The following is a 26,788-nucleotide window of genomic DNA, read 5'->3' as shown; positions in this document are numbered from 1 at the left end:
TCCTGGGGACCATCTTGTCAACTGCTATTAGATGACCTACATTAAGTAATTTAGAGTGCTCTCACCAATCTCTGGATAATTATACATTCATTTAATCAGTATATATAGGAGATAAAAATGGAAAAGATGGAATAATATAAATACATAAAGCTAATACCTCAAATAAATCTGTCTTATTAGAATATTAACAATGTGGTGCTACCGTAAAAATTACCAGCACTCTGAAGAAAATCTTAAAAGCTTAAAAGGAGTAAGACATGCAAGGCTTTAAAAAACAAAACAGAACACTTTGCCCTTTCTTTGCTTTAGTTAACCACCATCAAGATACTTGTTTTCCGTTTTAGTCAATGGTAGCCAGACTTTTTAATGAATTTAAAGCTAAATAATAGAAAAATTTTGATAATTTTTGTGTTTTTCAATTTTTCTTCTTTGTTTATTACTTTTGTAAATAGAGGAGTCAAGCTACATTTAAAAAAATGGATACAAGCAAGCAAACACAAATAATACAGAGAAAATATGAGGATATCTCCTTTGAAAGTGTTTTGGGCAATAAAAGAAATTGAAGATGGGGCCCATATAATGCCCATAAGGCAATCACATCATGTGAAATGCCAGAATGGAGGAAGCATAAGCTGGCATCAAGATTGCCAGGAGAAATACCAATAACCTCAGATATGCAGATGACACCACCCTTATGGCAGAAAACAAAGAGGGGCTAAAGAGGCTCTTGATGAAAATGAAAGAGGAGTGAGAAAAATCTGGCTTAATACTCAACATTCAGAAAACTAAGATCATGGCATCCAGTCCCATTATTTCATGGCAAATAGATGGGAAAACAATGGAAACAGTGAAAGACTTAATTTTCTTGGACTCTAAAATCACTGCAGATGGTGACTGCAATGATGAAATTAAAAGATGCTTTCTCCTTGGAAGAAAAGCAATGACAAACTTGAAGCATATTAAAAAGCAGAGACATTACTTTGCCAACAAAGGTCTGTCTATTCAAAGCTATGGTTCTTCCAGTAGTCATGTATGGATGTGAGAGTTGGACTATAAAGAAATCTGAGCACCAAAGAGTTGATGCTTTTGAACTGTGGTGTTGGAGAAGACTCTTGAGAGTCCCTTGGACTGCAAGGAGATCAAACCAGTCCATCTTGAAGGAAATCAGTCCTGAATATTGATTGGAAGGACTGATGCTGAAGCTGAAGCTCCAATACTTTGGCCACCTGATGTAAAGAACTGACTCCTTAGAAAAGACCCTGACGCTGGGAAAGATTGAAGGCAGGAGGAGAAGGGGACAACAGAGGATCAAATGATTGGATGGCATCACCGACTCAATGGATGTGGAGTTTGAGCAAGCTCTGGGAACTAGTGATAGACAGGGAGGCCTGGCATTCCTCAGTCTATGGGGTTGGAAAGAGTCAGACACAACTGGATGACTGAACCAAACTGACTGACGGCAATCACAAAATGAGGCGACTTATTTCGCCCATGGTCAATGAATATTTAAGAGAATATACTGTTCAAAAACCCCTATACTGGACTATCACATACATTTTCATGCATCACCTTCACAGTAACATCTATACAGTGAAAAAAGAAAGAGAATTGGAGGAAATAGACTGGCTGGACGACTCTGCCCAGTTTTTATCAGAGACAGAATTAATACTCAAAGCTGTAATGACTTCTGATGTCTCTAACTGAAAGCAGATTAAAATATTTCCTTATTTCTTAAGTATATGCTTGGCATCACTACAGAAGAATAAAATCATTTAAAATGTGTAAGCATATACTTTAAGGGATGCAGTATGGTTTTTTCCTATTCTTTCTTTCAACATCGGTTTAAACTGTCCTGGAAGATACACCTTGCTTGAGTGCATGCATGCCAAGTCGCTTCAGTTGTATTTGACTCTGTATGATTCTATAGACCTCAGACTTGCAGGCTCCTCTGTCCATGGGATTCTCCAGAAGAGAATGCTGGAGTGGGTTGCTGTGCCCTCCTCCAGGGGATCATCCTGACCCAGGGATCAAACCCACATCTATTGGCCAGTGGTTCTTCACCACTAGTATCACTTGGGAAGCCTAGGATACAACTTACCTTTGTATAAAGATAGAATAATCTTTATAAAAGGTATAATTACTTCAGAATATGCTGATTACAAACCCTCATGACAATAAGTGAATCCACATTCTCTAATGAAAAATTTACCTATTTTAAATAAGCAAAGAAAATGAGCTATAGTGACAAGAATTTACAGTGGGAGCTAGGGGTATGTGGGACTTTAGCTGGACTGAATGTTTCTAGATTATTTTCTTCTGGCTGTCCTATATTTTTCAGAGCCCCATGATATTTTCTATGGAATGCACACTTCTTGTTTCAAAGTGTTAGTCACTCAGTCGTGTCTGACCCTTTGTGACGCCGTGGACTATAGCCTGCCTGTCTCCTCTGTTCATGGGAATCCCCAGGCAAGAACTGGAGTGGGTTGCCATTCTTGTTTCAAGGCCCTTATTAATTTTTTCTTTTCTTTTATGACATAAAATTGTTTTACATTTTATCTCATGAAATAATAAACATTCATCATAAAAACAAAACAAAGGAATGGGGAAAAGTGCGAAACTTTTCCACATCCTCATTACTGCTAACTTTTGAAAGATAGTTTTTGAGATAAATCACTAGACATAAATGTAATAAAATCCAATACATGTGAGAACACAAAGTAGGAATCATACAGTATATGCTGAATTATAGCTTGATTTTTCAATCAAATATGTACCAAGGCTATATATTCCTTTTTTATTTATTTATTTATTTATTTTTTAATTTTAAAATCTTTAATTCTTACATATATTCCTTTTAAAGTCTGTATAAAGTCCCCACCCTATACCAGTTCTTTTGCCATACACGGAAAGTGCTGACAATTTTCCTTTTAGAAACTGCACTATAATCAACATCATTATACATATCTTAGCAGACTTTCACAGATTATTTTCTTATAAATTTCCAGAAGTAGAAAGACCATCTCAGTGGGTATGCATAAGCATTTTGTTAGATACCCCATTGGGAAGGATCATCCAGGAACTGAAAAAATATTTGCCCAGGCAATTTGCTAGATGCTAGAGTTATGGCTGTGAATAAGATAATCAGCTTCTTGCCCTTACTGAGCTTTTATTCATTTGGTAGAAAGAGACCATGAACAAATGAATATAAAATAGTTTTAAGTGTTACGAAGAAAATAAGACAGGGTGACACAAGAGTGGACAGGTGAAGCACAACTTCAGGGGCTCTGTACGAGCTGCATGTGAAAGGGATTATTAATGGGATAGCTAAACTGTAAGAAGGAAACACGTATAAGAAATCTGGGGAGAAATGTACAGCTGGAGGGATCTGAAATTTCAAGGACCTTACACTGAGAATGAGTTCAGCGATCCAGGATAAAAAAAATAGCCTGTCGCTAGAGGAGAAGGTAATGGCACCCCACTCCAGTACTCTTGCCTGGAAAATCCCATGGATGGAGGAGCCTGGTAGGCTGAAGTCCATGGGGTTGCCAAGAGTTGGACACGACTGAGCGACTTCACTTTCACTTTTCACTTTCATGCACTGGAGAAGGAAATGGCAACCCACTCCAGTGTTCTTGCTTGGAGAATCCCAGGGACGGGGGAGCCTGATGGGCTGCCGTCTATGGGGTCGCACAGAGTCGGACACGACTGAAGCGACTTAGCAGTAGCAGTAGCAGTAGCAGAGCAGAGTGGGGTGAGTGACAGACAGATGTGGGGGGGGGGGGACAGAGTGTGCTATGCAGTCTGGGAGGCCAGGGCAAGAAGGAAATCAACCCTGAATATTCATTGGAAGGATGGATGCTGAAGCTGAAGCTCCAATATTTTGGCCACCTGATGAGAAGAGCCGACTCATTGGAAAAGACCCTGATGCTAGGAAAGATTGAAGGAAGGAAGAGAAGGGGACGACAGAGGATGAAATGGTTGAATGGCATCACTGACTCTATGAACGTGAATTTGAACAAACTCTGGGATACAGTAAAGGACAGGAAGCCTGGCGTGCTGCACTCCATGGGATCGCAAAGAGTCAGACACGACTGAGCGTCTGAACAACAACTGAATGAGTAGGATGGTAAGTCACTAGATGATTTTAAGTTTTAATTTAATTATGACACACAGGCATTAAAGCATATGTACCATAAATATATAGCTCAACAAATTATTTACAAATTGAATACATCCCTCAGATCAGGAAAGAAAATATCAACAGTATCCCCCAAAGTTCCTTGCTGTCTTCTTCCCACCCCTACCTTCCACCAGGATTGCTACTCTCCTGACTTCTAACAGCATAGCTCACTTTGGCCTGTTTATACAGACAAAATACAACAACACAAGACAAAAACAGCCCTACAGCGTGTATTATCTTTGTCTTCTTTTACTTAAATTTATGCTTGTGCAATTGATCCATATTTAGGAATCTACTTATAGTGAGAATGTTCATTAAAAAGTGAATGATGGATCCTACTGCTGAGCACAGAGTACCCCAGCATGTGGAGGCTGAGCAAAGTAAGAATTCCTAATGTATGATGAACAGAGTATCCAGTAAGGTGAGAGGAGACCATGGTGCCAAGTCCATGGCCAAAGATGCTTCAGGAAAAATGATGAACAGTGACTGAATACTGGTGAGCTATTGAGCAAGTTGAGGCAAGATATATACTTAGATTTGGCATCATGGACGCCACTGAAATGGTACTTCAAAGGAGAAGAGAATGCAGAAGGACTGTAAATGCAGATAATTCCAAAGCGAAAGTCACTCAGTCATGTCTGACTCTTTGAGACCCCAGGGTCTAAACAGTCCATGGAATTCTCCAGGCCAGAATACTGGAGTGGGTAGCGTCTCCCTTCTCCAGGGGATCTTCCCAACCCAGGAATTGAACTGGGGTCTCCTGCAAGTTTTAATAAAAAATAAATGGCTTTACAGAATGTGGAATCAAAAGACGATTTCTGAGATGGTGGATACTAGCCCATGTTTGTATGATGATGGGGATAATCCAGTCAGCAGGAAAAACTCTGAGGACACAGAAGGATAGAAAATTGTAAGAATGAGGCTGTGAGAAGGTGAAAGTGGATGGGATTCAGAGCAAGGTGAAAGGCCTTAATTGTGTTAGAAGCTGAAGTACTACCATTTTATTAGGAAGAATGACTGCAGGAACGGAGTAGATACAGGTAGGCTAGTGAATTTGGATGGACAGAGAAACAACCTCATCTTTTATGAATGTCTCTTTTCCCATGCTCTCCCCTACTATCACTGTATATACTCAGTCTTAACGATGCTTTAAAAACAGAGTTGAAAACATGTACCTCATTTTAATTTGTATATACACAATTTTCAGAGAGGTGGAAACATTTTCCTATGTTTACTGGCCATCTGGATTTTTAAAACTTGCTGTATTTGTTGCTTGTTTGCTCATTCAAAATACCTGTTTCCACCACATAAACAATAATTTGCCCAGATTCAGCATTCCCGAGTGCCCTAATTTTTCCTATAAATTTATGTAGATATTTTTCTGTCTTCCATCATAACAAACTGAGGATGTTAAGTCTGAAGTCAGTGTGACATTATTTTCCTTTGTAGGCACTACGTTTCTTTTAAATGGATCCACTCTGGAATTATTTCTGTATCCTTGGCATTGAAAGCTGGGCGAAGCAATACTAGAGATAATAAGCCCAGGAGCAGCTGTTGGTTTTTAACTGGGGGCAGCCCAGACCTTTCTCTCACGCAGGCATGACGAGCTGCTGCTGTCGTGGTGCACAGTCGCGAGAGCGACTTCAGATGCACTGTCCAAGGTGCTCGCTCAGTCCTCGCACCCCCACGTAAGAAACATTCCATCCAGGTTAGCAACCATTGCTCTTCAGAAGCTAGATCTGCAAGTCTGAGAGAGGATTCCCTGCAGCAGTCCATACGTCAGCCCACACACTTCCAAGCTTCCAACAGGGCAGGCTATGTGGGGGCTTAGGCCGGAAGGTTACCACAATTTTTCCCTTTCCTTGTTGTCACATTCCAATACGCTTTGAGGGAAGGAAGTGTCTATTTTCCAGCACTTGGTATCTTTCTTATTATTTCCCCAAAACTCTGTTGTGTTTGGGAGAAATTCTGTTTTACTACGGGCTTCCCAGGTGGCGCTAGTTGTCAAGAACCCACCTGCCAATGCAGGTTAGACATAAGAGATGCGGGTTCAATCCCTGGGTCTGGAAGATCCCCTGAAGAAGGAAATGGCTACCCACTCCAGTATTCTTGCCTGGAGAATCTCATGGATGGAGGAGCCTGGAGGGCTACCGTCCACGGGTCACGAAGAGTCGGACATGTCTGAAGTGATTTAGCACACATGCACGCTATTTGTATTTATCACTCCAGCATTCATTATTCTAATATTCCTTATGATATTATTTCCTGGCACTTTGGGGGGTGTGTGTGTCTAACTCTAGTCATGCTACTATGCTCGGGACGCTATCATCAAATTTCCACTGAAGGCTTACTTTCCTCTGTATTCTTTGCAAATACTAGCTGCTGCTTGGAGCTGATCTCTTTCTCTTTTTAACATGTATACACAGTGTCTTCATCTTAATTCCTAACGTAATTCGTATGGAATTAGGATCATTCATTTTGGCAAGCACATGTTCTCCAGTCTGAGGCAATGGGAGAGGAATTTTAAAGATGCTTTAGTGGCAAAGGAACACTTCTGCTTGGATCTCTGACCATTGTTCAGAGACAAAAATCAACTGGCGCTTCCTGTGTAGAAACATAATTTTTTTCCATCAAAAAGTATTTCATTCTTAGGCACTGCTTAATCATACTCACGCCCAGTACTAGAGGTGTTACAAAGTATTTACAACTGAAATATCTCTCCATTTGAAGAGAGAGAATCATACATGGTATGTGAATACTAGGTTGAATGGAGTAGAGAAAAAAATATGAGAAACTGTGGAGTAGCAGAAAATCTGTGGGTTTGAGTCCATGGCCTAGGTTTGGATTCCAGCACTCCTTTGTACTTAACAAGTAGTATGGCCTTAAGTTTACAACAAAGCACGTTATGGGTTTTATTGTATCCTTTCCCCTAAAATCACACGTTAAAGTCCTAGCCCCCAGAACTTTAGCATATGACTGTTATTGGAAATAAGCTCTTTGGAGAGATAAGTGAGTTAAAATGGGGTCAAAACGGTGGTCCCTAATTCAATGTTACTGGTGTTAGTATCAGAAGAAGAAATTCGGCCAGGTACGTATAGAGGGAAGACAATGTGAACACACGGGGGGAAGACATCTGCAAGCCAGGGGGAGAGCCCTGGAATGGCGCCTTCCTTCACAGCTCTCAGGAAACCACGGACACCAGGGTCTTGGACATCTAGCCTCCAGGAATATATTGAAAAATATTTCGGTTTATGCTACCCAGTCTGCGGGATTTTGCTTTCTGAGGGAAAATGTGACTATTTCCAGTTGTTTCACAGAGTTTGTACAAGTTAATAATAAGAAGAGAATGCTACTGATAAGGCTATCTGTAACTAATTATGATAGGGTAGGTGCAGCATTCTGGAGAAGGAAATGACAACCCACGCCAGGACTCTTGCCTGGAAAATTCCATGGATGGAGGAGGCTACAGTCGATGGGGTCACAAAGAGCTGGACACAACTGACACTATATATTTAGGGGCAGCATTCAGTGCTTCACATGTGTAAAAGTGCAGCTTCGTGACTGCCACAATGGAGATGTGTAGCAGACAGTAGCGATATTTATTTTCTCTTATCTAATGCAATAAAGGGATACTAAAGTGAAAACACACTGCGATGAAGAAGGAAAGAGGCAAAGATAAAGGAAGAAAGAAAAGAGAGAGATCTCATAAAAAGAAGAAACTAACACACTGTAGAGAAAGGAAACATATGGAAAGGTTCTCTATACCAGAGAGCAACAGGCTCTGAAGTAGCAAGGGACCAACCAGGAACTATTAATAGTTCTCAGGGCTAACACAGGAGAAGGCAGTTTTCTTCTAAAGCACTTTTTAGGTGTATTTAGCTAGAACCGTCACAATGTATCTAAGCTTTCATTTCCACTGGATCTTTTAGTTTACATAGCACCTGTGTTGTAATATTAATAGTGAGAATGGAGAAAGGTTATCATGAAGTCATACATAGTATTGTATTGACTATTTTTTTATTTCCTTTTTAGCTTTTTGAGTTACTGACACATTATTGCAGCAAAACATATGTAGGGTCAATTCATGCTGAATAGTTATTAGAAACCATGATAACAAAAGTCATTACACTGCAGTTCAGTTTTGACAGTAAAATTTCTGCAACATTATCACAAATCCTCATGCATTAGTGCAATGATCCTTACTATAGTTTCATATTAGAATCAAAAGATTGCTGTAGCATGCTTGATACAAAAAGTCAAGCAAGCCAAATTCTTTTCTGCTTTTACAGATAACATTTTTGCTCTTTTTCTATGTACATCATGCAGATGGTAGCTTTGTTTTATATACTTTTCTCAATAACCTATGAGTACATTGCATATATTTCTTTAAAATGAGGATTTTTCCTAGAAAAACAACACAATTCTGATTACCAGCACCATAGGAAATAATTTGAAAATGATTTTATATCTGAAACAACTTCAAAAATTCTAAAGCTATATTATTCACTGTGGTGTTATCTTTCCCTTCCTCAGATAATGTGTTAGCTGTGGGTATAGTTCTTTTTTTTTTAATCAGTGTTTTACTGTGATTAGATAGTACAAAATTTAAAAAGGGATATCTAGATTATTCAGGATGACTTTTATAGAAAAGCTGTGAGAATTACCCAGCTGACAAAGGGAAATATTTTTTAACATCTACTTGTTCATTTCTTAATAGTTACTTATTTTTTAAATTTGAGGTATAATTGACATATAATATCATATACATTTCAGGTATATAAAATAATGATTTGATATCTGTGTACACTGCAAAATGATCAACACAGTAAATCTAGTCACTATCCAGCACCCCAGTCTTAGTATTTTCTGTCTTGCAACTGCCAAGTATGCTCTATATTACTATTGACTATAGTCAACATGTTGTACATTACATCGTGTGATTAATTCATAACTGGATTTTGTACTTCCTGATGCCTTTCACTTGTTTTGCCAACTTGCCAACTCCCCTCCCCTCTAGCGACAAACATTCTGTTCTCTGTACCTATGATTTTAGTTTTGTTTGTTTTGTATTTTAGACTTCTAAGTTTATATGGCATTTATCTTTCTCTGTCTGACTTATTTCACTTAGAATAATTCCCTCAAGGCCCATAATCTTGTTACAAATGCCAAGATTTCATTCTTTTACATAGCTGAGTAAGATTTAATTGTGTGTCCATATCATATCTTCTTTATACATTCATCTGTTGATGAAAATCCACTTAGGTTGTTTCCATACGTTGGCTATTTTAATAGTGCTGCCATGAAGAAATGGGTGCATGCATCTTTTCAAATGAGTATTTCTATTCTCTTTGGATAAATACCCCGAAGTGGAATTGTTGGATCATATGGTAGTTTTCTGTTTAATTTTCTGAGGCTCCTCTATACTGCTTTTCCCTACTGCAGTGAATGCAGCAATTTACGTTTCTACCAATAATTCCCAAAGGTTCCTTTTCCCCCACATCCTCATTAACATTGGTTACTTTTGATAAAAGCCAGTCTAACAGGTGTGAGGTGGTATCTCGCTGTGGTTTTGATGTGCATTTTCCTGATGATTAGTGATGTTAAAGAATCATTTCATGTGCCTCTTGGCCATCTATGTGTCTTCTTTGGAAAAAGGTCCATTCAGATCTTCTGCCAATTTTAATATCAAATTGTTACTGTGTTTTATGAGTTCTTTATATATTTTGGATATTAATCCCTTACTGGAAATATGTATGCAGGTCAAGAAGCAACAGTTAGAACTACACATGGAAAAACAGACTGGCTCCAAATCAGGACAGGAGTATGTCAAGGCTGTATATTGTCTTATTTAACTTATATGCAGGAGAAGGCAATGGCAACTCACTCCAGTACTCTTGCCTGGAAAATCTCATGGACAGAGGAGCCTGGTAGGCTGCAGTCCATGGGGTCGCAAAGAGTCAGACATGACTGAGCGACTTCACTTTCACTTTTCACTTTCATGCATTGGAGAAGGAAATGGCAACCCACTCCAGTGCTCTTGCCTAGAGAATCCCAGGGATGGCGGAGCCTGGTGGGCTTTCTCTATGGGGTCTCACAGAGTCGGGCACGACTGAAGTGACTTAGCAGCAGCAGAGTACATCATGAGCATAAATAACCCTGCTTATTTAACTTCTATGCAGAGTACATCATGAGAAACGCTGGGCTGGATGAAGCACAAGCTGCAATCAAGATTGCTGGGAGAAATATTAATAACCTCAGATATGCAGATAACACCACCCTTATGGCAGAAAGCTAAGAAGAACTACAGAGCCTCTTGATGAAAGTGAAAGAGGAGAGTGAAAAAGTTGACTTAAAGCTCAACTTTCAGAAAACTAAGATCATGGCACCTGGTCCTATCACTACATGGCAAATAAATGGGGAAACAGTGGAAACAGTGAGAGACTTTTATTTTTCGGGGCTCCCAAATCACTGCAGATGGTGACTGCAGCCATGAAATTAAAAGATGCTTGCTCCTTGGAAGAAAAGCTATGACCAGCCTAGATAGCATATTAAAAAACAGAGACATTACTTTGCCAACAAAGGTCTGTCTATTCAAAGCTATGGTTTTTCCAGTAGTCATGTATGAATGTGAGAGTTGGACTATAAAGAAGGCCAAAGAATTAATGCTTTTGAACTGTGGTGTTGGAGAAGACTCTTGAGAGTCCCTTGGACTTCAAGGAGATCCAACCGGTCCATCCTAAAGAAAATCAGTCCTGAATATTGATTGGAAGGACTGATGCTGAAGCTGAAACTCCAATATTTTGGCCACCTGATGCAAAGTACTGACTCACTAGAAAAGGCCCTGATGCCTGGAAAGATTGAAGGCAGGAGGAGAAGGGGACGATAGAGGATGAGATGGTTGGATGGCCTAATCGACTCAATGGACTTGAGTTTGAGTGAGCTCCAGGAGTTGGTGATGGACAGGGAAGCCTGGTGTGCTGCAGTCCATGGGGTCACAAAGAGTCAGACATGACTGAGCAACTGAACTGAATTGAATTGAACTGGATGTATGATTTGCAAATATTTTTTCTCATTCAGTAGCTTGTATTTTCATTTTATTGATGGTTTCTTTTGTTGTGAGAAGAGTTTTAGTTTGATGTAGCCCCATTGCTTGTTTTTGCTTTCGTTGTCTGTGTTTTTGGACCCAGATCCAAACTTTCACACCAAGATTAATGTCATATAGCTTACTACTCATGTTCTACTGTAGTATTATGGCTTCAAGCCATACATTCAGGCCTAAGTCACTCTGAGTTAACCTTTGTGTATAACATAATGTAAGATGGTGCTCTAGTTTGACTCTTTGGCATGTGGCTTTCCAGTTTTTCCAATACCATTTATTTAAAAGGCTACCCTTTCCTCACTGTATATTCTTAGCTCCTTGAACATGTATAGAGTGAGTTAATTTCTGGGATCTCTATTTTGTTTCATTGACCAATGTGTCTGTTTTATGCAAATGCCATGCTGCTGCTGCTGCTACTGCTGCTAAGTCACTTCAGTTGTGTCCGACTCTGTGTCATCCCATAGATGGCAGCCCACCAGGCTCCCCCGTCCCTGGGATTCTCCAGGCAAGAACACTGGAGTGGGTTGCCATTTCCTTCTCCAATGCATGAAAGTCAAAGGTGAAAGTGAAGTCACTCAGTCGTGTCCTACTCTTCATGACCCCATGGACTGCAGCCTACCAGGCTCCTCCATCCATGGGATTTTCCAGGCAAGAGTACGAGTCGGGTGCCATTGCCTTCTCCATACTCTTTTGATTAATACAGGTTTGTAATAGAGTTTGAAGTCAGAGAACATGATGCATGCAAATTTGTTTTTCTTACTCAAGATTACTTTGGCTATATAGTGTCTTTTGTGTTTCCATACAAACTAGGATTGCTTGTTCTATTTCTGTGAAAAATGTCATTAGAATTTTGATAGGGATTGCCTTGAATCTGTATACTGCTTTGAGTAATATAAACATTTAAACAATATTAACTCTTCCAAACCATGAGCATGATCTATCCATTGATATAAATGTTTGTCATTTTATTAATTGTTTTCTGGCTGTTTTGTAGTTTCCCTCTGTTCCACTTTTCTTCTGCTCCTTTCTTTCCTGGTGATTGATGACTTTTTATAATCTTTTGTTTAGATTCTTTTCTCATTATCTTTTGGGTATCTACCATGGTAGATATGCTCAATACCCAAAATATGAGTTCACATATAACATTCTATGTATATAGCATAGCTGATAACAAGTTAAAATTGAATTCATGCCAAAACACTACATCTTTACTCCACCCCATTTTAGATTTTTGATGACACATTTTATATTTTTTATTTTATATATCCCTTAACTAATTGCTGTAGTTTTAGTTAATTTTACTACTTTTGTCTTTAAACCTTTACGCTAGCTTTGCATGTGTGCTCGGGTACCTAGTCTGACTCTTTGTGACTCCATGGACTGTAGCCCCCCAAGCTCCTGTATCCACAGGATCTCCCAGGCAAGAATACTGGAGTGAGTTGCCATTTCCTATTCCAGGGGATCTTCCCAACCCAAGGATCAAACCTGAATCTCCTACCTCTCCTGCATTGGCAGGTAGATTCTTCATCATTGCACCACCTTGAAAGCCCTTATACTAGCTTTATTAATGATTAATTCATTACCTTTACTATACATTTAGTTTTAACAGTGAGATTTTTACTTTTATATGTTTTCTTGTTATTAATTAGTACCATTTATTTTTAGCTTAAGCAAGTGTCTTTTAACATTTTCGGTAAGGCTGATTTAGTGGTGATGAAATCACTTAGCTGTTGTTGGGTAGTGTATTCTTGGGTGGGAATTATTTTCCTTTCAGTCCTTTGAATATATTGTTTAACTCCCTTTTGACCTACAAATTTTCTATTGAAAAAATCTGCTGTTGGAATTAGGTTTTCTTTGTAGGTAATGATGGTTATTTTCTTTCATTGCTTTTAAAATTCTCTAATATTTGTGTGTCTCTTTGGGTTCATCTTATTTTGACCTCTGGGCTACTTGAACCTGGATGACTGCTTCCTTCCACAGGTTAGAAAAGTCTTCATATGTATTCTCTGCTCCTTTCTCTCTTTTCTCTTCTGGAAACCTTATGATGGTGAATGTTACTCTGCTTGATGTTATCCCATAGGTCCCTTAAACTATCTTCACTGTTAAAACTCTCTTCATTTTGCTGCTCTGTCTGGGTGAGATTCATTGTCTTTCAGTTCCTGACCCTTTCTGCTGCTTCTTCTGGTCTGCTGTGAACCCCTCTAGTGTATTTTTTCATTTATTGTATTCTACAGCTCTGTGACTTGTCTTCAGTACTTTCTTATGTTTTCTTTTTGTTGAAGTTCTCACTGTGTTCATCCATTCTTCTCCTGCGTTTGGTGAGCATCATTATGACCATTATTTTGAATTTTTTATCAAGTAAAGAATTCAGTTCTCTTCTAAGGGTTTTCTTCATCCTTTCATTTGGGAGATATTACTTTACTTCTTCACTGTGCCTGACTCTCCATATTTCTTCCCTATGTATTAGGCAAAACCTTATATATATATATTACCTCTCCTAGTCTTGAAGCAGTAACCATGTGTAATTGAAACTTATTGTTCAACTTGCCATAGGTTCCTGGTTGTTTCTCAAACCTTTGTGATTATCTAAGCTACTTGATTTATCTTGATAGGTCCCCACTGTTGGTGGTGTGCCAAGACCTGATGGTGTTCCAAGTGGAGGGATTATATACACACACACATACACCTAGAGTGTCTTTGATATATCAGGGACCACATTGCACTCAACACAGTAAGTCCCCTACATAGAAAGCTTCAAGCTGCTAATTTTCAAAGACGTGAATGTGCTTTCGCATGTTCAGTCCCATAAGTTAGGTCACATGCCTGGCGCACACTGTCACATGTGTGCATCCTCTACAAGTGGTTGTGCTTTTATCTACTTCACTGTACACACTGGATAGAGCACAGCAGCACAATATCTTTACTTCAAACCTTGAATGTCCAGAAGCAAGCACAAAAGTAATGGTGATGCAGATGGTACGGTACCACCCAGACACCACTGGATCATTTTTCAAGAAGGCATATACAATTTAATCCAGCAAGGAACCAGAACTTGTGCCATCGACGTCAGACGTGAGTGAAACTGCAGCTTGCCCTCCGTTTCCTATTGCTGACAATCCTTCAGTTCTACTGTCTCTCACCTCCTCTCTCTCTTCCAGTCAGTAACTCTTCTTGCCTGTTTGCTCAATGCCAGTCCCTGTATGTCAGCTATTGTACTCTAAAGTCAAAGTCAAAGTGAAGTCACTCAGTCGTGTCCGACTCTTTGCAACCCCATGGACTGTAGCCCACCAGGCTCCTCCGTCCATGGGATTTTCCAGGCAAGAGTACTGGAGTGGGTTGCCACTGCCTTCTCTAGGGGATCTTCCCAATCCAGGGATCAAACCCAGGTCTCCTGCAATGCAAGCAGTACTCTACTATAAACTTAAAAAATGTTTTGTTATTTTTTGTGTTTATTTGTTTTTTTACGTATTATTTGTGTGGAAAGTATTATAAATGTATTATAGTGCAGTACCAGTCAACTGTGTTAGCTGGGTACCTAGGCTAATTTTATTAGACTTATGAACAAATTGGACTTACAAACACACTCTCAGGATGGAATTCATTCGTATAGAGGGGACCTATTGCATATTACTTTTAAGGTGTTGCTATCATTTGAATACTGTTTACTGTCAAGTAATTCTACCAGAAGATCATCTTCTCAAAATTGCATAAAAGATACATAAGTCTACAATTCACTCAAAAATGGCACTAGACTGAAGAATTGGTTCGATTTAAGCCAAGCGGACTTTTCTAAAGTATTATTCAGAAATATACACTTAGTTTTTGGTGTTTCTCTCATGGAGTCTGGACAGCAGAAGGGAGATTCATCAGGGTAAAACAAAACTGATCAATGGTCTTCAGTCTCAGGAATCACAGAGATTCATTCATCAGAGGTCTCCTGAGAGGTCTTCAGAGAAAGGGATAGTAGGAATTTAATGCAAGCTCATCAGTCTATGAAGTGTGGTAACTCCTTTAGAATGTGTGTGTGTGTGCGCGCACGCATGCACAGGCTTTTCTCCCTGTGTTCTAAGAGAAGGAGGAGGAGATTACATAGCTGTCAGAGGCAAAAACTATCTAAAAATTATGCTTTTCCTGGTGAAGAAATGAATTTCTATCCACATTGAAACTAGCACATACAAACCACCACCTGAAGCCTATTTTTAATACATGCAAGATAACAAGCAATATGAAATACTTATAAAAATGAGAACTAAAACAGCTTTCACATTTTCTTTAGGAAAATTTTTTTTTTCATTGCTGGCACTGACTTTGACTCCTCATCAAATCAATGTAAAGTGAATTTTAGAGGAAATCCACATTTGAAAACTAAAAGAGGGAAGCAAAAACATGCTAATGATATACCTGAATGATACAATATTTTTGAGATTTTATGATGGAAACCATCCATTAAGGTTGAGGCAATTCAGATTAAATAGCAAAAGTTCATGATCTGTCCATTGGTTAAGTGAATAGAGGATGTTGTTGGGCTTTGAATCTATGGTCATTTCTAGGAAAGAATCCCTTGGATTCTGGAGATCACATCAGTCAGCCTGGAAGCTGAAATGAGGTAGTATAATCCTGTGCCCTTGATTGTATCTTTATCAGTACAAGGGATGATTAATCATTTATTCTGAATAATTAAATGAATGATGAAATGTTTGCATTCCACGAGACCTAGAAGCATCCCTGAGAACACAGAATAGTCTTCTGATTCATGTACCTACGTGATTCCTTCACAAGCTCAGGTCACTTTAATATGATGCTCCAAACTGAGCACATCCATAGCAGTTACTCATTATTTCTCAGCTATTGGTCCACTAAAACCTTGGGAAAATATCACAGCAGATGTTCATCCATAGTCTCTTGGAGATGACACTTGAATCTAAGTTAAGGCAACTGTGTCCTGGACCAAATTTTCTTTAATTAACTTTATATATGTTAAATCCCTGAGTCACTCTTGCCCTAAGATTCCTCATTTTCAAAACAATCTTCTAAAGAGATGTGTATATTTCTAAAGGCACTCCTAGTTTTACAGTTTAAGAGTCATGAAACCTATCTATAATCCTAATGGAAATTAAATAGCTTCTAATAACAAGATCAGCCCTGGGATTTCTTTGGAAGGAATGATGCTAAAGCTGAAACTCCAGTACTTTGGCCACCTCATGCAGAGTTGACTCATTGGCAAGGACTCTGATGCTGGGAGGAATTAGGGGCAGGAGGAGAAGGGGACGACAGAGGATGAGATGGCTGGATGGCATCACTGACTCGATGGACGTGAATCTGAGTGAACTCCAGGAGTTGGTGATGGACAGGGAGGCCTGGCGTGCTGTGATTCATGGGGTCGCAAAGAGTCAGACACGACTGAGCGACTGAACTGAACTGAACTGAATAAGTAGTAGTCCTTTCCCCACCAGAAAATCATCACTGAAAAAGTAGCTTCAATGAGATGAAATTACAAAAATAATAAGTGAATTAAATAATGTTTCAATTGGATACTAGAGACATAATCCATAAGTTATATGGTTTTTACATGCTTTTAACCCAACATATTGGGCTTTGTTTAACAATGCTATAGTAGGGCTATGAAATGGTTGGATGTAGGAAAATTCTGAGTTTGATTCCCATCTCAGTTAGTCTTCCTCTACTCAAGTGACCATGCAACACATTCAAAATGCAGCTCCATACTCTCATAGGGGATGATGAAAATCATAATAACAGAAAACTTTCCAGGACGACTGGGGGGTATTTCAGAGAGAATGTTTGAAAATTGTATGGCACATACTCCTGGATCACATAAATGCTGGTTAAGAATTGACTGATTCTATAATAATTTGTATTCCCTTAGTATGAAAGCACTGAGAACTAGAGAAGTCCAAAAGTTTAAGCTTTATAAGTCATTTATATAAGAATTGAAATATAATAAGTTTTGGAAGAGATCTTATTTTCAGCCAACAAAACCATCAACGTTTGCATGCTTGCTTAGCTTACTTTTCTTTGTAGGCCTGAAGAGCTTGAGATAGCAATTGAAACAAACCCACAGTGATTTGATCAATGTATCCATGGGTTTTATTTAGAAAAAGAAAATATGAAAAATATATTTGAAAGCTTTCAACACAGAAATACAAGCTGTTTTTCAATGATTTCCCCTCCATCCCTCTTTAGTGTTATTTAAAATTTTGAGATCTGAGAAGTTTTAGAACAGATTCTATTCTATAATTACCTATGAACAGGGTTAATAAGAATTTTTCATAATTGTTTTTGTTTGTTTATGATTTTTAAAGCATAAAATATCCATCACTACAAATTTTAAATATACAGGAAAGTATCAAGAAACATGCAAAAGAAGCAGACATAATTCTATCACCAAAAGTAAACTATAATATTACAAAATTTGAGTCACCTGCATATAAAATGTTGTTAAGGATGGGATCATATTTCATATTTTTTAATATTTAATTTTTTTACCCTTCCATTAAGCTTCCTTTGCTACTCTTGTTCTAAAAGTACTGAGAAGTTGAACAGTGTATAATCATCTGTATAGAAAAACTAATATTCCCTAAGAAGTATGATAATTAAAATATAATTATTTACTCTGCCAAAAGGAATATATGTTCAGAAGCAATGAAATTATTCTAAAGCAGGAGAAAGACACAAAGAATTCCATTTTATCTAACAGGAAATTCAACAAGGGAATCAGAGGTTGAGCAGTGCTTTTGTGTACCCAAAACTAAACTGGTCAAGGGAAATGCTTCAATATCAAGAAAATGGACCAAAATATTAAAGGGTTTTCTCAATTTTGATGGCCAAATTCCATCCTGTAAGCAGTGCATTAGACGCTAATGACATACGATTTCTCACTGACAGATTTAACAGCATCAATAAGGCCTCTCTGTCCATTGCAGCAAATTGATCCTACATGACACCGACAAGGGCAGCCTGCACTTAATGACCTCCATCGCTGAAGGATGGAAATGAAAAATGACTGGAAGTACAAATAAATCTCTGAAAGTTTCCCTGAAACAGGTGTGCTAAAAGTGATTCGTTTGAGGGATCATCAGAAACATAAACCCAGTCTCCTAGCATGCCCCACTGTCTGTCATCCAAGTGTCTCACTCCTTGGATCCTGAATCGATATGCTTTAATTCCAAAAATGACATCAAGACAAGTTGGTTCTTACTATGTAAATACTATGTTAGGGATCTCTCTTAAATGCACGTTCTTCACTATTCATGCTGGTATCTAATTTATTTGTCATTTGCCACCAAAGGATTCTACACAAACTGGTAAAAACTTACACAGGATTTATTTTTGTTTTCCTTCTGGTTAGAAAAGGAAATACAATACTAACTTCAAATTTTTTTTTAATCCTCATCAATCATCAGCAACAAAACATGTTTAAATAACAATGTCTAATGCATGAAGCGACTGGACAAAAGCTCCATGGATAGACGGATATTCTTTCTTTGAATCTGGCACAATGATTTGAGGAAGATTTTAGCATATAATTGTGCTCTCAATTCTTTCCCAAACACATTTGTCTCTTGATCTACCTTCATCTTAATAATACTTCAATACAAATTTTTAAGAGAAGAAGACACACCCTCTCTCCCAAGATATTTGGAAGCTTTAACTCAAGTGAGAGTAGATGGATAGGAAAGAAAACGTGTTTATAAACAGCATAGCAGATGAATGTAATATTAATAGTCACTCACAGTTGTGTTTGTGTGTGTGTGTGTGTGTGTGTGTGTGTGTTAGTCTCTCAGTCATGTCTGACTCTTTGTGACCCCATATGGACTGTAGCCCACCGGGCATCTCTGTCCATGGGAATTCTCCAGGCAAGAATACTGGAGTGGGTTGCCATTTCCTTCTCCAGAGTGTCTTCCCGACCCAGGGATCAAACCTATGTCTCTTGCATCTCCTGCATGAGCAGGCAGATTCTTTACCACTGAGCCACCAGAGGAGCGCCCCCTACTGGTTTTTATAGGTAGGTGAATTGTTAGAAATTAATCATGCCTCTAGTTTTTGAAATTTAAATTCTGGGAAGACACAAAGACTCAAAGGAAAATAACTTCTTGTGAAGAGTAGCTGGAGAAGAATATAGAGAAGCAGCTCTATCTTGACACTCTAATAAAGAACAGAGCTTTCCCTTCACTCTTGTATTTGTGGCATATTGCATTGCATGTTTTACTTGTCTATTCTTAGTATTATGGAAGGTTTTACAAAATGTATTAGAATTTCCAATGATTTCTAATAACCAGAGAGGTCAACTATTTCTTCAAGTTCCTAATTAAGCCTCATATTTAATAAGAACATAGAAATCAAAATACGGAGCTCATAAATCATGAGGAAGAATTAGAGGTATATCATGAGAAGTTACCTACAGAGAGAATCGAAATTTGAAGTGTATGGTAATATACTTAAATCTATGAACTATAAGTATTTGGTACTTCAGGCCATAATATTGAAAAGTAAATTAGTATAAAATAGTAGATTAAAAGTATGCTTTTTTCATTTCTCAAATAGCCTCTCAAACTTCAACTTCAAAATGTTAAAAAAATATACAAGAAAACTTTAAAAAAGAAAACGTGCCATTTGGTGGCATATAAACAACCACCCTAAGACTGGGGACCTCATGACTGTCTACTTGTTACTTTTTGTGGTACATATGTCAACAAAACCATTATAATAGAAAAATGAGTAAAATCATACCTGTTTCTTATCTCTAATTGAACCATCATATGACAGTTGTCGTTCATACTGGCTGAAATAATTGCCCTTTACTGTTAAGAATATATTCTGTAATCTCTGGTACTCTTGAGCTAAACGTAGATTTTCTTCCAGTGAGTCGTCTTGTATTTTCTAGAACATAAATATGCACATGTATTTAATTAAATCATTTAAAATTATGTTTTTACTTTTACATCATTTGAATTATCTAAAAGTACTACTTATATATAAAGGTCAGTTTTCATTCCAATCCCAAAGAAAGGGCAAGGCCAACTATGCTCAAACTACCGCACAATTGCACTCATCTCGCGTGCTAGCAAAGTAATGCTCAAAATTCTCCAAGCCAGGCTTCAACAGTACATGAACCATGAACTTCCAGATGTTCAGGCTGGATTTAGAAAAGGCAGAGGAACCAGAGATCAAATTGCCAACATCCACTGGATCACTGAAAAAGTGAGAGAGTTCCAGGAAAACATCTACTTCTGCTTTGGTTGTGCCACAGCATTTGATTGTGTGGATCACAACAAACTGTGGAAAACTCTTCAAGAGATGGGAATACCAGACCACCTTACTTGCCTCCTGAGAAACCTGTATGCAGATCAGGAAGCAACAGTTAGAACTGGACATGGAACAACAGACTGGTTCCAAATAGGAAAAGGAGTACGTCAAGGCTGTATACTGTCACCCTGTTTATTTAACTTCTATGCAGAGTACATCATGAGAAACGTTGGGCTGGAAGAAGCACAAGCTGGAATCAAGATTGCTGGGAGAAATATCAATAACCTCAGATATGCAGATGACACCACCCTTATGGCAGAAAGTGAAGAGGAACTGAAGAGCCTCTTGATAAAAGTGAACGAGAACAGTGAAAAAGTTGGCTTAAAGCTCAACATTCATAAAACTCAGATCATGGCATCTGGTTCCATCACTTCATGGGAAATAGATGGGGAAACAGTGGAAACAGTGTTAGACTTTATTTTCGGGGGCTCCAAAATCACTGCAGATGGAGATTGCAGCCATGAAATTAAAAAAAACGCTTACTCCTTGGAAGAAAAGTTATGACCAACCTAGATAGCATATTCAAAAACAGAGAAATTACTTTGCCAACAAAGGTCCGTCTAGTCAAGGCTATGGTTTTTCCAGTGGTCATGTATGGATGTGAGAGTTGGACTAGGATGAAAGCTGAGCGCTGAAGAATTGATACTTTTGAACTGCGGTGTTGGAGAAGACTCTTTGAGAGTCCCTTGGACTGCGGGCAATCCAACTAGTCCATTCTAAAGGAGATCAGTCCTTGGTGTTCATTGGAAGGACTGATGCTGAAGCTGAAACTCCAATACTTTGGCCACCTCATGAGAAGAGTTGACTCATTGGAAAAGACCCTGATGCTGGGAGGGATTGGGGGCAGGAGGAGAAGGGCAGACAGAGGATGAGATGGCTGGATGGCATCACTGACTCAATGGACATGAGTCTGAGTGTACTCCGGGAGTTGGTGATGGACATGGAGGCCTCACGTGTCGTGATTCATGGGGTCGCAAAGAGTCAAACATGATGGAGCAACTGAACTGAACTGATATGTTGTAGAAAAATAAAACCAAAAAGTTGCTTCTGATGACACTAACATCCTCCTTGGCTGTTAGTAGTTTTCTTTCTTGATGCAGGTGGGTTTGTGTTAAATATTGATTCATCAGAGGCTATCTGATTTTGTTCTTCTCTTTCCCAGACCTCCATCCACAATGTCTTGGGAAGGATCCAGTCCTAAGGCTTCTAGGAAACCCAGCATTCTAGGAAACTTCCTCCAGTATTCCTTTCCCTTTCCTTTTCTCAAGTCCTGGGGCTCAAGTAGACAGAAGACATTTAGAAGGTTAGAATCCTATTTGCAAGAGATTCAGAATGGTGGCACAAACAGAAAACATTCAAAACACAGAGAAGTGAAGGGTAGATGAGGAGGAAGGAACTCAATGTTTGGAGCACCTAGAGAAAGTCATTATTTGTTACTAGTATACCAGAGTCCACCTGCAATGCAGGATACCTGGGTTTGATCCTTGTGTTGGGAAAATACCCTGGAGGAGGGCATGGTAATCCACTCTAGTATTCTTGCCTGGAGAATCCCCACAGACAGAGGAATCTGGAAGACTACAGTCCATGGGGTCACAAAGAGTTGGACACAACTGAGTGTCAAAACACACACCTTCAGTTCAGCTCAGTCGCTCAGTCATGTCCCACTCTTTGTGACCCCATGAATCGCAGCACACCAGGCCTCCCTGTCCATCGCCATCTCCCCGAGTTCACTCAAACTCACATCCATCGAGTCGGTGATGCCATCCAGCCATCTTATCCTCTGTCGTCCCCTTCCTGCCCCCAGTCCCTCCCAGCATCAGAGTCTTTTCCAATGAGTCAACTCTTCGCATGAGGTGGCCAAAGTACTGGAGTTTAAGCTTTAGCATCATTCCTTCCAAAGAAATCCCAGGGCTGATCTCCTTCAGAATGGACTGGTTGGATCTCCTTGCAGTCCAAGGGACTCTCAAGAGTCTTCTCCAACACCACAGTTCAAAAGCATCAATTCTTCAGCGCTCAGCTTTCTTCACAGTCCAACTTTCACATCCATACATGACCACTGCAAAAACCATGGCCTTGACTAGACAGATCTTTGTTGGCAAAGTAATGTCTCTGCTTTTGTATATGCTATCTAGGAGCCTGGTGGGCTGCTGTCTATGGAGTCGCACAGAGTCGGATACGACTGAAGTGACTTAGCAGCAGCAGCAGCAGCAGCAGGTTGGTCATAACTTTCCTTCCAAGGAGTAGGCGTCTTTTAATTTCAAGGCTGCAGTCTCCATCTGCAGTGATTTTGGAGCCCCCCAAAATAAAGTCTGACACTGTTTCCCCATCTATTTCCCATGAAGTGATGGAACCAGATGCCATGATCTGAGTTTTATGAATGTTGAGCTTTAAGCCAACTTTTTCACTGTTCTCGTTCACTTTTATCAAGAGGCTCTTCAGTTCCTCTTCACTTTCTGCCATAAGGGTGGTGTCATCTGCATATCTGAGGTTATTGATATTTCTCCCAGCAATCTTGATTCCAGCTTGTGCTTCTTCCAGCCCAGCATTTCTCATGATGTACTCTGCACAGAAGTTAAATAAGCAGGGTGACAATATACAGCCTTGACGTACTCCTTTTCCTATTTGGAACCAGTCTGTTGTTCCATGTCCAGTTCTAACTGTTGCTTCCTGACCTGCATATAGGTTTCTCAAGATGCAGGTCAGGTGTTCTTAGCTATGTGAAAACCTACACCTGCTTCTGTGAGCAGTCGAGAACTACATAACACTCTGCATGACTAAATAAATATATGTCAAATCTAATACAGACCCCTCAGTATGTAACTTTTGCCAACATTACCCACTGGCAAATTAAGCTCTATCTATCATTTTAAATTAGATGTATGATTCAGTTTAGTTGCCGATTTCTAACACAGGAAATTTTCTTTGGCTGCTTCAAAAAAATGTGGAATTTATTAACAGCCTTAAGTATTTTCAGACCTGCAAATCTAGTAAATCATCTCATGAAAATTTATCCTAATCAAAAAACTTTATCTGTTTGTTGCAATGTTATTTATAACAGTAAAAAGTTTTCAAAACACATAAATGCAGATTAATCATGATGATGATAATGATGATTAAATAACTAGATATAAAAATAACCATTGTGAAGCAATTAAAAATGTCTCTTTGGGAAAATTGCTATCCCATCAAACCTTTAGTATAAGTTGTTAAAAAATATATTGCAGGATGAAAATGTGCACAGAGGAAATGTAATTCAGCAGAAAATTGCCTGTAAAAATATTTCTATATTTATACACTAGAAGATTTATTAAGGTCAACAAACATATTTCTCATGAAAGCTTGGTATCCATATTGATCTCTAATGATTAATGCTATGTCATAGGTGTTCTTCAAAAAGCCAAAATGATGAACTGAGAGCAATTTTAAGTGCTCTTGTCCTAATTCTGGAACAATAATTTGAAACTTTAGACACTTCAATATAATAGACTTATTTAAAATCACAAAATTATCCTTTGACAGGAGGACAAAGTGTCTATGAATATTTTTCTTTGATGAAGGCACCTTTGAAAAGGTGGTTATAATTCTTTTTGATATCTTAACACTAATACTGAAATCTAATCCTCAAATGGTTAACTTGGAACTTTGATACATGTTCTACTGGAGGCATGAGAAGTAACAATTTTGAGGTTTTCGTTTGTTTGTTGTTTGATTTAACATAAATACAATTCTGATGCCTGAGATATTCTATTTTTCAATCACATTTCCTTCAAGATCCAAATGGATATTATAAATGTTGAATATAGAGAAATCCTACAAAAGTTGTAGGATTTGTTTTAAACTTGTTTAATGGAACTTAATTGGGGATGTATTTGTTACTTTATGCTTTGTTCACTGTGTACAGTTTTATTTTCAAATGCATATACTTTCAGTTTCTATATGACACCAGTTCTTATTGTTTTATATGCCATGACTAGAGTAGATACTGAGAAATCAAATTATATAGTTATGCCAATGAATCTTCAAAACATTGTTACAATAGTCATGATATTTTACATTATCATTTTCCAGTAATGAATGTATAGAAGGATTTACCAATTCACTGCCTATTCCTGAAAGTCCGTGACCTTCAGATGTGCAATGAAGTTTAAGTTTTTTAATTTTAAATAATGATATTCTGCTGACACTGAAAATGTTTTTATGTTTAACTGTGGTTCCACCTCACAACTCTGACTGGCTGAATATTAATCAATAGTATTATAACATGCAAATGAAACAAAGGGGGAATGATAATTATTAGTGGGTATATGTCCAGGAGAAATAATGCTACCACTACTGGAGTTGAACAACTAGTAGTGGAAGATATTAAATAAGGGCACAAAAGCTGGAGTTGGCAACATAATAAAAGGGTAAGAAGAAAGGAGGAACTAAGAACAGAAGTAGACGAGTTTTACATGCTTTTAACTTCAAATTCAGCTTAATCTTATCAGTTAAGCCTTTCTACATAAGGTCTTTACAAAATGCACACTTTAAAAATTGTTTCTAAATCCATTAAAGAAAAATTTGATTGCAATCTTTATAGGTTAAAATAACTGAACTCTGAGTTGATCTACAATATTATTTTATTTCTTTATTTACTTTTTTTATTCACTTGCTGATTTCAAAGTTTTAATTTAGTAACTATTGTATGCCAAGCTCTAAGATGCAATGGTGAACCTCAAGAATTTGAGGTCTTACAGGAAAGCTTTGCACTTAAAAATCACAGAAATATATAATTTGAATATAGAATTTATAAACTTTTGCATTCTTTGTGTTTTCTACATGTGTTAAACTCGCCCAAATGTCTAAATAAATATAACACTTTCTCAAAGCCAGATTTATTGGTATCTATTCAATTTCCATAACTAGTGATCATTAATATACTGAAAAATTGAGAATGTGGCTTGATAAAGAGAAGAGAGGATGAACATCTGTTAATAGTTTCCATGTTGTCTAGAATTTAGGAAGTAAAATACTTAGCTTGAAGAAGGTTTATTCTGTTTTATCTCAAATTACTTGTTAAACTTTGATGTTTGGGGGGAGATATTCAGCTTATTATCCCAACATTTTATTAGGAAATAAAGATTAGGTTTATAAAGTGTGAACAAAAATACTTATAAATTCCATGAGGTGGGGATGATCCAGAGAGATGATATGGGGTGGGAGGTGGGAGAGGGGTTCATGTTTGGGAACTCATGTACACCCGTGGCGGATTCATGTCAATGTATGGCAAAACCAATACAGTATTGTAAAGTAAAATAAAATAAAAATAAAAATTTTAAAAATAAATAAATAAAATTTAAAAAAAGAAATTAGTTTTGTGACAAAATAATGACATAAATAAGCTCATGGTTTATTTCTAAGGATTAAAAAAAAATTCCATGAGGAATGGCACTTTCATTCTTTTCACCCATAAGATATACTGTACAAAGCAGAGCTGACATTAGTGGATACACAGGTTTCAATAGATGAATAAATGAATGAACGCACAGAATAACAGGAAATACATGTATTTATCACTTTAGAACCACACATTTTGTTGGCCCACTTCTAGGAATAACTAATTAGTCATTAGATGCTGTAACCATAATGAAGCCCATTTATTTGTAGTATTTGATCCTATTCCACTTGAGAGGTGAAGATTTTCAGCACTATTTGAAGATTATTATAAGGATATACCACACTGTCCAGACTGAGCAAGAGTTCTTTCTCTGGGTGCATTCTTGATGTTCATGAGGCACCTTGAAACAGTATGGAGTGCTATTTTTTTTTTTTAATTACCTCATTAAACCATGGTCCTAAAAATACTGAGAAACCATTGCTAAACAAAGAACTGGTTTTTTCTTTTGTTACCAAAAATGCTGAAAAATGAAGGTAGATTGAGATCCCAAGATATCCAAATAGTAATATCTTTCCCCACTTGACTTTTATTATTCTTTAAGCCATGTATTTCATCTTGGATTTTCCTTCAGTTTTCTCCATCTTTGGCTTCTTTTTCTCACTCTTCCCCTTCTCTTTTCCCTCTCCCACTGGGTAAATAGGGAATAGGGAATTATAAGGAAAAATGAGTCCTTTTAGGACAAAGTATTGAGCATGTATCATCTATATCATCTATTTATGTTTCACCTAGTGATATATGGACAAGAAGG

General features: G+C 38.0%; 1 protein-coding gene across 1 annotated transcript in view; it reads right to left on the bottom strand.

The window, feature by feature from the left end:
• The window catches only part of CCDC178 (coiled-coil domain containing 178), a 374,413-nt gene that overhangs the window by 114,090 nt on the left and 233,535 nt on the right, over window positions 1–26,788 (bottom strand). Inside the window, exon 18 of the mRNA XM_052660209.1 lies at window positions 20,028–20,177. Coding sequence (XP_052516169.1) covers window positions 20,028–20,177 — 150 coding nt within the window. The remainder of the gene's footprint in view (window positions 1–20,027; window positions 20,178–26,788) is intronic.

The sequence above is a fragment of the Budorcas taxicolor genome, chromosome 22, assembly GCF_023091745.1.
Source record: "Budorcas taxicolor isolate Tak-1 chromosome 22, Takin1.1, whole genome shotgun sequence".
NCBI classification, from domain to species: domain Eukaryota; kingdom Metazoa; phylum Chordata; class Mammalia; order Artiodactyla; family Bovidae; genus Budorcas; species Budorcas taxicolor.
Note: the sequence above shows the minus strand (reverse complement) of the source record. Positions and strands in the feature narration are given on the sequence as shown.